Below are 14,509 nucleotides of genomic sequence, written 5' to 3'. Positions count from 1 at the left end.
AAACAGTGTATTTTATTAGTCAAAGATCCATGGCTAACCTAAACGTAGCCGCCATCAGTGGCCCTATCACACTGAACCGCAGTCATTGAAACTCTCATTGAAACTCTTATTTTACCGAACATGATAGTAAACAATGAGGGCTTAGAAGGGACCTTATTAACGGACCTAGAACTTTGAGCAAGTAAAAAAGCTTCCCCCTCAAGTTGCCATGGGCAACAACCACTGTCTAGCACTGTCTTTACTTTAACTTTCCTAAAAATTGTTTTAGCCTCACAAAAATAAGATTGTTTTGCAATTGAATGATCTGTGATTTGATTCCTTACTGATTTTTTTCTTCTAGAAAGCTTTGCCTCCATATGAAAGACCATGGCAAAATCCTGTCCCATTCCTTCATGAAACTGTCGAGAAAGTTATCAAGTTCCCAACTGAAGATGAAGAATCAGGGTCTGTCCTAGTTGGATTTAGAGGACCTCCCTGCATTGATCAATACAGTATGGCCGCGCTTTCAGTAATGCTGGACTACCTAACAGACACTCCAATTGCACCCCTGCAGCAAAAACTTGTGGAAATTCCAGATCCCTTTTGCAGTGATATTTCCTGTGATGTTTTGGAATTCTCTTCAACTTCTTTGCTTTTAAAGGCTGAAAATGTTCCATTTGAAAAGCTGTCTGCAACAAAAGAAAAGATCAAGGAGGTGTTGGGAAACATTGCCGATGGCAAAGAATCCATAGACATGAAGCGCATGGGTGTGGTTATTCATCGCAAAATCTTGGACACAAAGAATAAGTTTGAAAATCGTCCGCACGATACTTTTGCTGATATCATAGTTAGCGACTTTTTGTATTCTTCTAAACCAGAGGACCTTCAAGCTAGAGTCAACGTAATCAAAAACTTGGAAAAGCTTCAGAATGAGTCAGTGGACTACTGGGTAGATTTTCTGAAGAAATATTTTATTTCCTCACCAGGTGTTGCGGTAAGGAAGAAAATCAACCCCTGCTGATAATGTTATACAGTTACAGTGTAGTTATTTGATTTCTGTGAAATACCCATAAACCTTCCAAGTGTCATAGTCTAATTCAAGATTTACATGTAAGCACCTAGTAAAAAGCCTGACTTCTTGCTGAAAGCGATCTTGTTAACTTGAAGAACCCTCAAGCAAATCCAGCCAATCTTTTGGTGGCAGAGATAAAATGTATTCAACTGACAGTTGACCAATATCATCACGGCTTTGTTTACCAACCACAGCAACGACCAGAATATTTATACCATCTGCTGACGTTACACATATCACTTGACTCTGAAGATGACTTCCACTCAGATTGTCGATACGCCAGTCAATTTCATCCTAAACAGCCCTTTTCAAGACTACAGATAGGACTCTTCAAACCATTTACAATTTCACAGTGAACATTGTCCCTCATTTTTTTAAACTTTAACGTTCCTAAGGCTTAACAAGCAAATGCGAAGGTGTGTTCATCTTCATTTGAGAAGAATGGAGAGCCCAGCCATTTGTAGATGTCATCACAAAGGCAGCACGACCTTCTCCTCACTATACAAATGTACTTTCAAATCCCTGAAAGTACGTCTTACAAGTCAGGGTTTGAAAGATGACTCACCAACCAAACTGTGTGTTGTTTTGTAGATTGTTGGCGAACCTAGCGCTGAGCTAATGACGGAGATGTCAAAAACTGAGAAAAAAAGAGTTGCAGCTCAAAGAGAATTGCTGGGTGAAGAGGGGCTGAAAATCAAACGACAGACGCTTGAAAAGGCAACACAAGACAATGAGGTTACGTGTATCCACCATCTTCTTCAGTAAAATGCCGAGAATGTGGCATTGCAGTGTGCCAGTCGTTTGTTACCCGAACGTAGTCTAAATTCTTTGTTCCCACAATTGTCCTGTTGTCCGGGTACTCCGGTTTCCCCTCTCCTCAAAAACCAACATTTGACTTGATTTGTTGTCATTGTTGTTGTCATTGCTGTCATTGTTGTCATTGTCAGTTTACAATGTCCCCAATTAGCGTTCCTTTGCTTTCTTGTAAGTCAGTGGTTGACCTTCCAAGTGACTTACAGAGACAGGCGTAGCGCAGTCGGTTAGTTCACTGTCACGTGTTACCCTTGGAAAAAAGAATTTCTTGAGAACTCGGAGTTTTTTCGAGTATGTCCAAGTCGACACCATTTATAAATGCATCTCTTCAATACGGTTGTTTTTTTTTTTTCAATACCAGTATTTACCTGGATATTTCTTTTTGAACCATTCTTGAAATATTGAACTTAAAACCGTTGTAAGTACTTCTTGCATTCAATAATAAAGTAAAAAAGACCCTTTGATTTGCTTTACTTTTAGGTCTCTCCTCCACCAGAGATAGTCACCAGTCTCCCTGTGCCCTCGACATCCAGCATCAGTTTTCACCCAATCAAAATGTTCAGCAACAGAAGGCAAGATGGCTGCAGTCATGCGGAACCCGAAGCCGTCAAGTTCCCCGTGACAGAGATTCCATACGCGTTTCAGCTGGACCATGTGTCGACCTTATTTGTAAAGGTGAGAACTCTGACTGAAGTGTGTGGAAAAATATGCTATACTCTTGGGCGCTTTCCATATGAATGGAAAAACTGAAGAGAATGTCCTGTTAAAAAGGAACAGAACAATTTTGTCTAAATCGAAACGGAACGGCACAAACGTGCTCCCTTTGCGCGGAGTCGCTTTTTCATTCTTTAAGAGACTGGGAACTAACGATTTACAATAACAAACATGGCTGCCGATTCACGTAGGAGCATGGCAACGTAGATTCTCCGATGGCGATCATTTCGGCAAAAAGAGGAGTACTTCTGACGGCAGTCCTTTTTTTTCCGAGAACGTTCCAGTTGACAAGTCTGTTCCATTTGAATTATCACTGGAACAACCCGGTTTTGCATACAAAAGGAAATTTACAAGGCTACGCTGAAACGAGCATCAAGATTTCACATTCAAAATTTTCAAAAACACGATTCAAAATTGAGCCATTCAGAAATGAATTTCAGAATCGCTCAAGTTTAGTTACATTACCCGGACTCCGCCATTTTGAATATGTGTGACGTGTTACTGTTGACTAGTTGTTCTGACACGAAACTCTTTTGTGTGATAACATAGGGCAGCCGTTACACGTCACAATTTCGCAAAATGGCGGCGCCTTTGAAATTTGAGAACAAAAAGAATCGATTCTGAACACTTTCCTTGGTAAATTTTTCAAGCAAATTTGATTGTAAACAGTATTTCCTTTGGTTTAAAAATTCTGTTTTTGTTTAAGGAAAGGATTCCCCTCGCTCACTTCCTGTCCATGCTTGTTCCAGTGCAACCGCGCGGCGTGAAAATACCAAACTGGCCTATTGTGAAACTGGTTACTTTTGCCACAATAGGCCATTTCCGAGTTCATGTCTGCCTCCTCTTCAAAGCGAGTCTTATGAAAATTAGTTTTCATTTATATGTAAAGTAGAACTAATTACCATCACAAAAACTTCGCGCTTAGACTCGCTTTGAAGAGGAGGCAGACATGAACTCGAAAATGGCCTATTGAATTGAACAACTTCTTCATTGCAATCAATTAACTTCCTCTTTGATGAATTGACATTTCTTTTGCGTTAATTTCAGCTATCAGTAATGTTGGACACAGCAGTTGTGCCTGAGGAACTGAAACCTTTCCTTAGCCTTTACCTAGAAGTGTTGTTTGAATCTCCGATACTAAGAGATGGAGGTAAAACGGATGAAACATTTGTTTATCTCAAGAAAAAGGCATACATCGTGGAGTTTGGTTCTACCAGAATGTCTTCCCTTTAAAGCCCTAATATGTCCTCTGCCGGTATAACCCTTAAGGAAGGTGCCTACTAATTCAAGGATATTTTTGCCCCGGTTTATGATTATGCATGAAATGTAGATCTTAACAAGTGTTATTGAAATCCAAAAAAAAAATTGGGGGTAACCACGAATTTTCCAAGGATAATTCATGAATAAAAGTTGTGAAATGCTTTAAGAAACGGTCCAGATAAGAACGATAGCAACAACGGCAACGAACATGTTGGAATTCAATTGGTATGCAAAAAGGTGATAACTTTTCTATTGTCTGTACTTACTTCTGATTGGCTTAAACAGCAAAAGTTAACAAAACTTCATAAAAGCAGTATTATATTCATCCTTACTTTCCAACCATCTTCCATTTTTCATCTGGTCTCAGTTTAAATGAATTCCACAGAAATCGTATGTGGGGAACATGTAAAATTGTAAACGTTTCTTGGCTTTTGTTTTCAACTCTTGTGATTGGTCAAAATCTTTTAACACAAGAAACACCCTTTCAAAGTGGGCTGTAAATGAATTTTATTGCGTTCACGGCTTTCCTGTAGGTTTATGCATTCTCTGTGTAAAAATGATAACATTCCTATGTGGGGAAAGCCCCGTTGCCGCATAACGAAGGAAATTGCTATCCACTTTGCACGGATCAGTACTTAAAATACAAAACAATGTATGGCGTTCTTTCTCAAGTTGAAACTTAATTTATCTCTCACAAATGCAGAGGTGGATCCAGCAATTTGTGTGACTAGTTTCCACCAAAATAATTTTTTCCATGAGACTTAAAATCGAAGGGGGTAGCCCTGAACTTGCTAGGGGGGTCCGGGGCATGCCCCCCCCCCCGGATATTTTTTGAAACTTGGTTGCTCTGTAATGCAATCTGGTGCATATTTGGAAATATATTTAGGATCAAAACAAGTATGGAAATTTGCTTTAAATCCACAAAACTCTTAGCAAACACTTACTAAAAAATATTTTATAACAATAATGTTTAACATACCATAGGTGTTACTAAATAAGAAGCAGGAAGCTTAACTAAGTACATATTTTAATTATGTCACATTGTCCAGTCGGGTATTAGCCATATAAATATGTTTCCAGGCTCTACCTCGAGGAGGTTCCCGACCTACAAGCTTAAGGCAAAAGAAATTATTTTGTACCAGAGTTAGTCTTAAGTTCAAAATGGAGAAACGTTCTTACATCACCACTGTCGATACGAAACTCCAAAAGGGCTTGAAAGTTTCCTTGGAGATTGCTCTCATCAGGATTGTCATCTCGTTTTGCCCTCAATGGAATGTTATTTTGACCACAAAATATTACAGTTTTCACAATCGATTTGATTTTTTCTCTATTTTCATCGATCTGAGCTTGCATAAACTGGTTACACTGATGATCAATGGGGGTGGATTGCCTTCTCATTGCAGCCAAGAAATTCTGCATGGTCATGGCTGAAAATTTATGAATTTCTGACTTTCCGCTCGAGTGGCTGTCGAACCTTCCACGCGCCGTCGTCCAAAACGTAAGCGGGGATCGAAACAGTTTGTCTACTTTGGCACCATTTTTGCCACTCTCTATTCCGAAAAAGACCCAAACGCTTTCAATAAACCGAACCTTTTCTGCGTCGGTAAACGAGGCAATGACTCTGTACACGGTACCGACATCAAAGGGTGAACAATCTTCCTTTCGACAAACAAGCTCACTTGAAAGTAGCGAAGCCATGACACGTCATTCAGATCGAGTACCGTAGAGTTCCGATAGTAGCGACCCTCGTTACTTTCGGAATTAGCAGCCTTTGGGGGTCGCTACTTTCGGGGGGTCGTTACTTTCGGGGAGTCGCTACTTTCGGGGAACACAAATCGTTTACAAATAAAGCTGGCGGGAGCCTTTTTTAAAGTAAGAAATGAACATAAAATTTAAAAAGAACAACATTTTATTTGCACTCCATATGTATAGATTGTGTTTCATAAAAAGAAGATAACAATGATAGATACAGCAAAAAACCGTATATAGAAAACTATATAGTTTTCAATTTCAATTTGAAGATACGTTCCTGTTGTTAATACGAAATTATACCGGTTTACGGTAGTTCTTTCATCGCTACATCAGTGAACTGATGTCAAGGACGAATGGTGGCATAAAGCTTCCCCTTGTTGTAAATTAAACTGCACGAACATATTATTGTACATTAAAATTTTGACTATTGATTGACAGCATACCATTTAAAAAACTTGGTCTTGCTACTTTCGGGGGGCGGGGGGGAAAGGTCGCTACTTTCGGGAAGGCCGTTACTTTCGGGAGGTTGCCACTTTCGGGATTTACTAGCGGCCACAAAAAATTGACGTTAATTTTGGGGCATCGCTACTTTCAGGGGGTCGTTACTATCGGAACTTTACGGTAGTTCACGACCAGTGCACGGAAACGGGGCAGCCAATGAGAAGAGACTTTGACTGGTGCACAGTTATGCTCAGCCAATGAAAGAGAGTTTTGACTAGTGCACAAGAAACAATAAAAAATTTGCACTAGTGCACATATTCACAGAGATCCACAGAGGGGGAGGGGGAATGGTGAGGACTGGGCTCAGTGAAACTCAAGGCGCTCAGTTGGAATTAACAAATTCTGTATTATAATTAAACACCTGGGACAAATTGCCATCTTGCAACTGAGACTTTCTGGCTAGGGTTTCTTAGGTTTTTTTAAATCTCTTAACGATTCTGACTAGTTTCTGGAAACTAGTTGCACTAGTCTGTATCCACCCCTGAAATGCATGGCTATCCCCAGTTTTCTTCAGCTTTGGATATCAAGAGAACTTACTAAGATCTACTTTCTCCGGCTAGTTTTAAACTGCGCAAAAATGTCCTTTTATTAGTAAGCATCATCGATAGGAAACCCGAGTATCTCTAGATGCGCAGAACGTGTGCGCAATAACAATGGTAGGCATCGTCCTTAAACTCGTAGAATGGCACTACCTCACTAAGTAGTAGTGAGAGTGTACTCTTGCCTTGCTTTCTGAATCAGTTGTGACTCATTGTTCACATCATTTTCAGCCTCATCTACTAGACCATTTTCGAATTCTCACGGCTGGATTGAATCTAGCATGGAATGGAGGCTAATGAAGGCAGATCTTTTCAAATGGAAATTAATTTACCCGCATTAGCTTCCACTTCATGCTAGATCCAGTCCAACCGTTAGAATACGAAACTGGCCTAGTGCAATAAATGCGTCTTATTAGCCGAGTTCCGTGCTGTTTGTTACGGGCCGAGTTTATTTCCGTTTCCGTTATGCGCGCGCGGGGCATGTTTTTCAACGGGAAAAAACGAGGATCCGTAACTTAAAGTGTGAGCCAAGAAAACAAGTTTAGTAAGATATTTATTACATCTCTGAAGTAATAAGGCGGGCGGAAACGAAACTAGTTGAAGTCAAGAGGAACGTTCAACTGCCACGCAAATGATCAAAAATGATCCGAAAAACGAATAACTCTTATTAGCTTTTTGAAATGGTTGCTTGCAAGATTCAAACACTTTCACAAGTTTAGTTCACATAAACAACGTGAAAAACGTGCTAGAAAATGTTTCATCAAAATTTCAAGTCACCCAATCATAGCACGCTTGCCACCCAAGAGATATGATAAAAATATCAATACAAGTTGGTTTTATTCGTTACAGTTCTTGTTCCCTATGATCAAATTGTGGCGGAGTTGGCAGCTGACACTCTTGACCAGGTGTCTTGTCTTGGTCCAAAGGGACAAAGGTTTATGCCAGAGCAGTTTTCACAACTTGCTTGTGTGTCACTCAAGGTAAAATGAGCAGTATTCATTCAAGAACACGCCTTTGCTCTATCCTTTACTTTGAGGCCAGAAAAATAACATCGGCCCTCGTGATTGCTTTTGAAAATAGTAAACGTAAATGAATATAGAATTAGAAACTAGTTGCTTGCTGACGGGCGAAAGGACAGCTGAAAACTCATAGGGCGCTTTCTTTTTGTCAGAACTGGGCGACCAGATCTAAGACCCGTCAGTTTGCAGAGAAAATGGAACAATTCGAGGGAACACGTGCATCATAATCCCTCGCATTCTTCTGGAGGAGTATATGTAATCCTCAAAGTGTGTTAATTTGAAGGCGTTGTGGAGTTTGTCTTTCCAAATGTCCAGTCTGGCCGGTCAGTTCTGTCAATGGGAGCGTCCATAGTCCGAGGCAGGATTCGAACATACGACCACACCGGTCGGATGGACAATTTGTCCCGCTGGTCTGCAGTCTCTACTAAGTCATGCGCTTGCCAATGTTTGGCTAATCGCCAAGCAACTAGTTTCCCATCATTCCCACGGGCGTATTAAACATCTATATATAGCAACCTCGTTCACAGGGTCTCTTTGTCGATCAACGACAATAGACACCCTGGGAACGAGGTTAGTATATGTAGTTGCATTTGAACATAGAATACAAAGAATGCGTCCCAAAACCACTCGCGAACTATACCGATGATCCAATGAAAAAAGGTTGTAAGGAACTGCTTTCGCTCATTCTGCTCAGAGTTACGCAAAATGGGCGAGAAGTAGGAGCTTCTCGCTCCCAGATTTCGCTCGGCCATATTTGGGCGCAAATTTTTGTGGATTAGTGCTTTATAAGAACTTCTGCAGTAAGCGACTACTGTCATTGTCAAAATGAACTATAATGTTAGGTCTGGAAGAATCTTTCTTTCTTTACTTTAGTTTAGGGGAAAAAGTAGCAGACTCCTCTGAGTGAAGTAGCCAACACAGATATGGGAATAATTGCCGTGGCATTAGCTTCCCGGCTCGCCCAGCCTCAACGTTTATTCAGAACAGCCTGTACTTCATTTTACTTTAATTTCATCGTGTTGTTTTTGGCATCACGCATTAATGCTACCTAATGCGAATCCTTTCAAAGTTAACTTTGACAAATTTGCTTGGCTTTGGATATGACAGGTACTTCTCAAACTCATTAATAATTTATAAGCTCAAAATCCTATCAAAAATGGATAAATTCGTTACGTGCATGACTTTTGAAACCCAATGAAAATCTAAATAAAAACCACACGTTGTTTTCATCTGATTCCTCATTGGATATCAAGGTTTACGCATCAAAACAAAAGAAATTAAACCAAACCATGCAAATGTTGAGATTCGCTTCCTTTCTTTAAATAGCTTGAAGTTGAAAAGTACGACAAAGGAGTTAATTGGTTGCACGAGCTGCTTTACAAAACTCAGTTCACGAAAGAAAGGCTGGAAATTGTCGGCAGGAAGATGATGAATGACGTTGCAAGGTGAGTCCATCATAAAATTTTGGCTCCTGAGCAGCTTGAATAACTCGTGTTTGCGAGATGTTGCGCGCGGGCGCACGCGAAAGGAGACGCGATAACGTGCTTCGCGTGTGACCTCTCGCTAGAACTTGAAAGAAAGCTATTGTTAAGAAATGGTTGTTCTTTGTTATTTCTTCGACAGAATGAAACGAGAGGGACGAATTGTGGCCAAAACTCTCATCAGAGACATTGCTTTTACAAAAAGTAGGCATTTAAGTTTTTCATAATACCATAGTTAACTATGATAATACATTTTAAGGAGGAAAACGGTTTTTGGACGGCATCGCATGCCCCATGATATGTTTGATGACTTTGACTTGAGCCCTCTGTGTCTCGCGCATTCCTTTACAGTAATACCGCCGTTGTTAGGTGAGCCCACACAACATGAAGTATCACGTGAGGGTTCGGTCGCTAAGTAATCGCCGCGCATGCTTAACACAATGAGTTTCGACCCATGGCATGAGACGTCTCTTTTCCCGTACTCGCCAGCCCAGGGAACGCAAGAAAAAAGAGACCTCTGCGAGCAGGGAAAAACGCCGCAAACTGGAACGAATAATGAAGACAAAATCCACAGGAAGGAAATAAGAGTCTCTTAACCTCTTGCGCTGTTTCGCTGCCCTAACTGACGTTTGTATCTATTTCAGACAGCAATATGTTTTCAGCCAATATGGTGCGACAGTACAGTTTCCTAAACCAAGTTCTGACCGACCTTGAGAATAATCCAGCCGAGGTTTGTGACACTGTTGCAGTGTAAGAAGCGTTCGATAAACGACAGTAACAACTTTGTCACCTTAGTTTGTTTGAATTTCTGATTTCATTTGACCAGTGGGTCTTAGTAAGCAAGTATTAGCTTTTTTTTTCTGCTGTATTTGTCTTATGCTGTTTTATCTCTTAAAACTTCGAGTTTCGCGGCTAACGGCCGGGCTTCTGTTGTATTTAAACCAAGAAAATCCCCATATTTGCGGTTTGCCTTAAACGTAGTTCTAATAGGGGACTTAAAGGGACACTGTCACGGGTTGACATGCGCAGTAGCATTCACTCTCTCCCATACTTGTCACGCTCGACCGCCATTATGGAAATATCGGTAAGTTGAAGAATTCTGCATATATTTTGCATTAAATCAAGTTTATCTAAAGCAAATGCTATCTTCATCTGAAGCAAATTCCCCTCTGTCTTCGACCTTTCGTTTCCGCCCTGAGTTGATGCGTTTACCGACATGTCCGGATCCTCCGCTAGACGCCATTTTGAATTTGTGATTGCTAGTAACTTGAAAAAGTCAGGCTGACATTTTCAAGTTTCGATCACCTGCACGAGCATGCGCAGACCGTGACCGTGTCCCTTTAAGCACCAGGTTTTTTCTCTCCACGAAAACTGCGGACCTGAAAAGTCACGTGAGCTTATTCCTGCGGTCATGTTTGCGTTGTTACCATTTAAATTTCACAAACACACGCTTACGATTTGACATGAGATACTTTGCTGTTTATTCGCGCGTTACGGACAAGTTCCCAGCTCTTTACGGCAAAAATTGTTTTGAGTTTCGGCCGTTTCAACTGAGGAACTGATAAAATTGCCAAGAACAAACATGGCTGCTCCCTTTTTCGTGGTTGAGCGTGGAAATGTTTTACTAAATCTCCAAAAACAACTGCACCACTCGAGGTAAAACGTGCGTAATCAGAAAACCCTTCTGTCTGTCGATTGCGTCACGTCCCAACAGAGCAGAAGCGGTCATGGCAATTCTTCTTCAAGAGGTCTGGTCCTGAGTCGAGAAACTCATACTCCAGGGCCTGGTGGAAAGTCGGGGCTCATGAGTCGAGAAATATCGTCAGGGTACTTGGTCTTTGGATGGCCCCAGCTTAGTCTGGCGCAAAAACGTCTCTAATCTCTGTATGTACCCCGTTTTTCTTTTTTCATGTAATTTTCGGATTTACTTTAGGTTATCGCAAAAGTTGAGAAACTGCGCTCACTCCTAACGCACCCGTCGAACTTGCGAGTGCACGTGGCCGCTGATGTAAACAGATTGCCGGACAATCCTCATGTGCTATGGAAAACCAAGTTACTGCCAAACATCTCCGTTGAAATACCCAACAAGTAAGGCCAAAGCAACTGTTATCTTCCCTCTCCGTTCATTTGCTCGAATGTTTTCGTTTTTACATCATGTACCAAACATTTCACCCCGGTAACTGTCCATGTACATCCGAACATTGAGTTTGATTGACACGTGCCTCGTGATTCATTCCATTATCACGTGCTTTTGCTTTTGCATGTAACCCATGACGATGAGATTGCGCTTCACACACTGACAACGCTACAGGGTTATCACGCCATCTTGTACTTGCTCATTTGGTATCCGTAAGGGGCAAAAGTGCAATGGAGAGAATATACGAAAGCCGTAGATTGGAATTGCAGACATGGCACTATTTTCTAAGCGTTGGTAATCGCGGTTTACGAAACAAAAATCTGACGAAAAAAATCAATGCCTAAAGAGGACTTGATCCCCATGACCTTGTATTAGTCTCACTCAGAGTAATCCAAGATGTGTCATAATTCTTTTCCCTTCTTGAGTAATTTTCTTTTCATCAAAATAATTATAGCAAGGAATTTCAGTCGCTATTACTAATTCAGTATCCTGCTTTTAAACGTTGTCGCATTCATTTTTGCATGCTTAGGCTAATAAAGAGGCCCTGGATATTACTTACCAGCCTGCTTAGCAGGCGGTATTGTTGGCGCGAAAGGCAAATTAACAGGCGGCGAAGCCGCGCGGAGAATGGGAAGGGGCGCTACGAAATCCCCTCCCCATTCTCTGCGCGGCTTCGCCGCTTATCACTCATGTTTGCCTCTCGCTTCAACAATACTGCCAGCCAATAGACCTTTTCGGCTTGTACATTTTGTTTTCCCAATACAGATCATGTGATAATACTCAGGAGGCTTGGTCCTTTGTTTTGTTCATTAAAAAGAGCGGATGTAGGCATATTCACGCTTGCATGCCCTCATTTTAATGAAAAAAACAAAAGACCAAACCTCCCGTGTATTATCACATGATCTGTATTGGGAAAACAAAATGTACAAGCCGAAAAGGTCTATTACTAACAAGAATTTTATCTTTTCGTACATTCTTTAGCCTTCCTCCCGTACAGAAAGCCAGTTCCTTTTTGGTCACTGATCCTGTGCATGGAAAAATTGCGGGTATTGGATCGGTTGAGTCTTCATTTCTCTTCCAAGTTACTCGGTGTGTTGAAAGCTTCGATCATCCCGATCTCGCGCCCATTATGGTTTTCTTGGAGTGTCTAACCACGCTGGAGGTAAGGCAGTTTCCATTTGACATGCTCAAGGTGCCATGATCGCTGAAATTGTAATTCCTGTCTTAATTTTGGGGTGCATGTGTCATTCGCAGGGTCCTATATGGCGTCAAGTTCGTGGTTTAGGACTGTCTTACGGTTATGCGTACGTATCCTTATCTCTTGACTCAGTATAGAATTTGAGATTTAAGAGGGCGAATCTCTGTTCCCCATGTTACTTATTTGATTTTTTGTACTGAAGATTGCGCGTGAAGCACTCTCACACCAACTGACAAATAAGGTGTCGTTCTTGAAATGAGCACGCAGTGTGACATAACTAACAATAGATTTGATATAGTTGTCATCTAGTCTCCTTCGGGAGCGTTGCGTGACATCTCAAGGAGTCTGAAATCTGTATAGGGCCAAATACGCGGGATTCCCTCTCTAGCCTCATATTGTCTTGCTTGACAGTGTTTGATATGCATTTAGCTTGACTTTTCAAACTATGCATTCACGACTGCTTACGACAAACGCTAACTGTTTTACAATCTTCCATTTTGTTGTATTCGTAGAATGCGCGTGGATCCCGAGAATGGACTTTTGTACCTCCTCCTCATCAAGTCAACGCATTTGGTGAAGGCCTACAAGAAGACTCAGGAAATTGTGGTAAGTAAATGCATTATGGAGGCTGTCAACAACTACATCAAGCTGAGTAGATGATAGGTGCCAGGGAACTGATCCCTGGGACTCGTAGACTGTAAAATGAGTAAACGGAGTTGGTAAAGTTGTGAGGGTACTTGCCTTCTACCAGTGTCCGAGTCTTCCATGCTCGCTTCCTGTACCCACCGCCATGCGTGGGTTGAATTGGTAAGTTCTCGGCCTCTCAGGTCCAAGTAGAGTTTTCGTGATTACTTCATTTGTCTTTTCCCTTTCTCTTGGAAATTTATCATTTGAATATATTTGCTTTAAATTTAATGCGATTTAATTTCAGTAGAACAGGTTCTCGGTTACATAAGCTTTAGAATTACTAATAATTGTTGGTCATTATTACCGCTCCCACATGGCTGGCAATGGCAGCAAACTAGCCACAGTACTCCAGCCTTCTACCACAGCTTTATGCAGTGGAAGAGAATTATTCGTGTATTTTGTTTGTCTGTATTTTTTTTAGAACGGCTATCTGTCAGGTGAAATGGCCTTCGATGCCAGTGAACTGGAATCTGCCATCAGCAGTGTCATCTTCGAAATCATTGAACGTGAGAAAAGTGTCTCATCCGCCGCATCACAGGTCAGCACGTTTGACCAGGTTTCTGTGGGTTGTGGACTCTAGCGACTTATACATGTTAGCTTCTCCTTATTTCCTCGTTAGAGGAATCCTTTTTTTTTTTCTATTTGTACCTTTTTCTTTCGTGGTGAACTCACTCAGTCCTTCGACCGCCTGGTCGGAACCCAACCTTCCGAGACATGAAAAAATTACTAAATGTCGAAGTGATCCTCGCATTTAACTGGACAATTTAAGCAATTGTCGCTTTTGTTCCCTTTTCACTGGAACACATGAATCCAACAAATTGACCCGCTCCCAACTTTGTGGCTTCATAGCTCAGTTGGTAGAGTAATGCACCAGCAATCGCAGAGGTCATGGGTTCGCGCCTGAATTTTCAGGTGTCTACAAGGGACAATGGAAAAACCTTAAATAACAATGACCACAACCAGGTTTTCTGAGCCCGCGAGACTGAGCACCCCCAACAAACCATTGTTTTCAATCCCCTCGGTACTCAAAATGGCCGCCATCTGAGTAAGGCCCATTGTTTCAATTTTCCAGTTAAGCGCGATGATCTCTTCTACATTTCCCGCACTTCACATATACAATACTTTCATTTAAAAAAATTAGTCTTTCTCTCTGTAGATAAGAATTAGTGGGTTGGTTGTTCCTACATAATTGTAGTTTGTTTACTGATCAATAAAGTTTTCGCAAGATTTAAGCCTTCAGTTTTGACTCAAACTTTTGTGTTCCTTCTACATAAAAATTCAAACTTCACTCGGGCAAAATTCAAACTTCACCGAGTCGGTATTTAATCGAGGGTAAAATTTGATCGGCTTTTGAACA

The 14,509-nt window shown here is 41.2% G+C and overlaps 1 protein-coding gene across 1 annotated transcript in view; it reads left to right on the top strand.

The window, feature by feature from the left end:
• The window catches only part of LOC138027041 (uncharacterized protein C05D11.1-like), a 28,033-nt gene that overhangs the window by 6,778 nt on the left and 6,746 nt on the right, over nt 1–14,509 (top strand). Inside the window, exons 7-19 of the mRNA XM_068874543.1 lie at nt 341–973; nt 1,643–1,786; nt 2,345–2,539; nt 3,626–3,728; nt 7,480–7,610; nt 8,976–9,094; nt 9,273–9,334; nt 9,775–9,860; nt 11,064–11,218; nt 12,249–12,429; nt 12,522–12,571; nt 12,978–13,071; nt 13,574–13,690. Of these exons, the coding sequence (XP_068730644.1) occupies nt 341–973; nt 1,643–1,786; nt 2,345–2,539; nt 3,626–3,728; nt 7,480–7,610; nt 8,976–9,094; nt 9,273–9,334; nt 9,775–9,860; nt 11,064–11,218; nt 12,249–12,429; nt 12,522–12,571; nt 12,978–13,071; nt 13,574–13,690 (2,070 nt within the window). The remainder of the gene's footprint in view (nt 1–340; nt 974–1,642; nt 1,787–2,344; nt 2,540–3,625; nt 3,729–7,479; nt 7,611–8,975; nt 9,095–9,272; nt 9,335–9,774; nt 9,861–11,063; nt 11,219–12,248; nt 12,430–12,521; nt 12,572–12,977; nt 13,072–13,573; nt 13,691–14,509) is intronic.

This window comes from Montipora capricornis, chromosome 2 (genome assembly GCF_036669925.1).
Source record: "Montipora capricornis isolate CH-2021 chromosome 2, ASM3666992v2, whole genome shotgun sequence".
NCBI classification, from domain to species: Eukaryota; Metazoa; Cnidaria; class Anthozoa; order Scleractinia; family Acroporidae; genus Montipora; species Montipora capricornis.
Note: the sequence above shows the minus strand (reverse complement) of the source record. Positions and strands in the feature narration are given on the sequence as shown.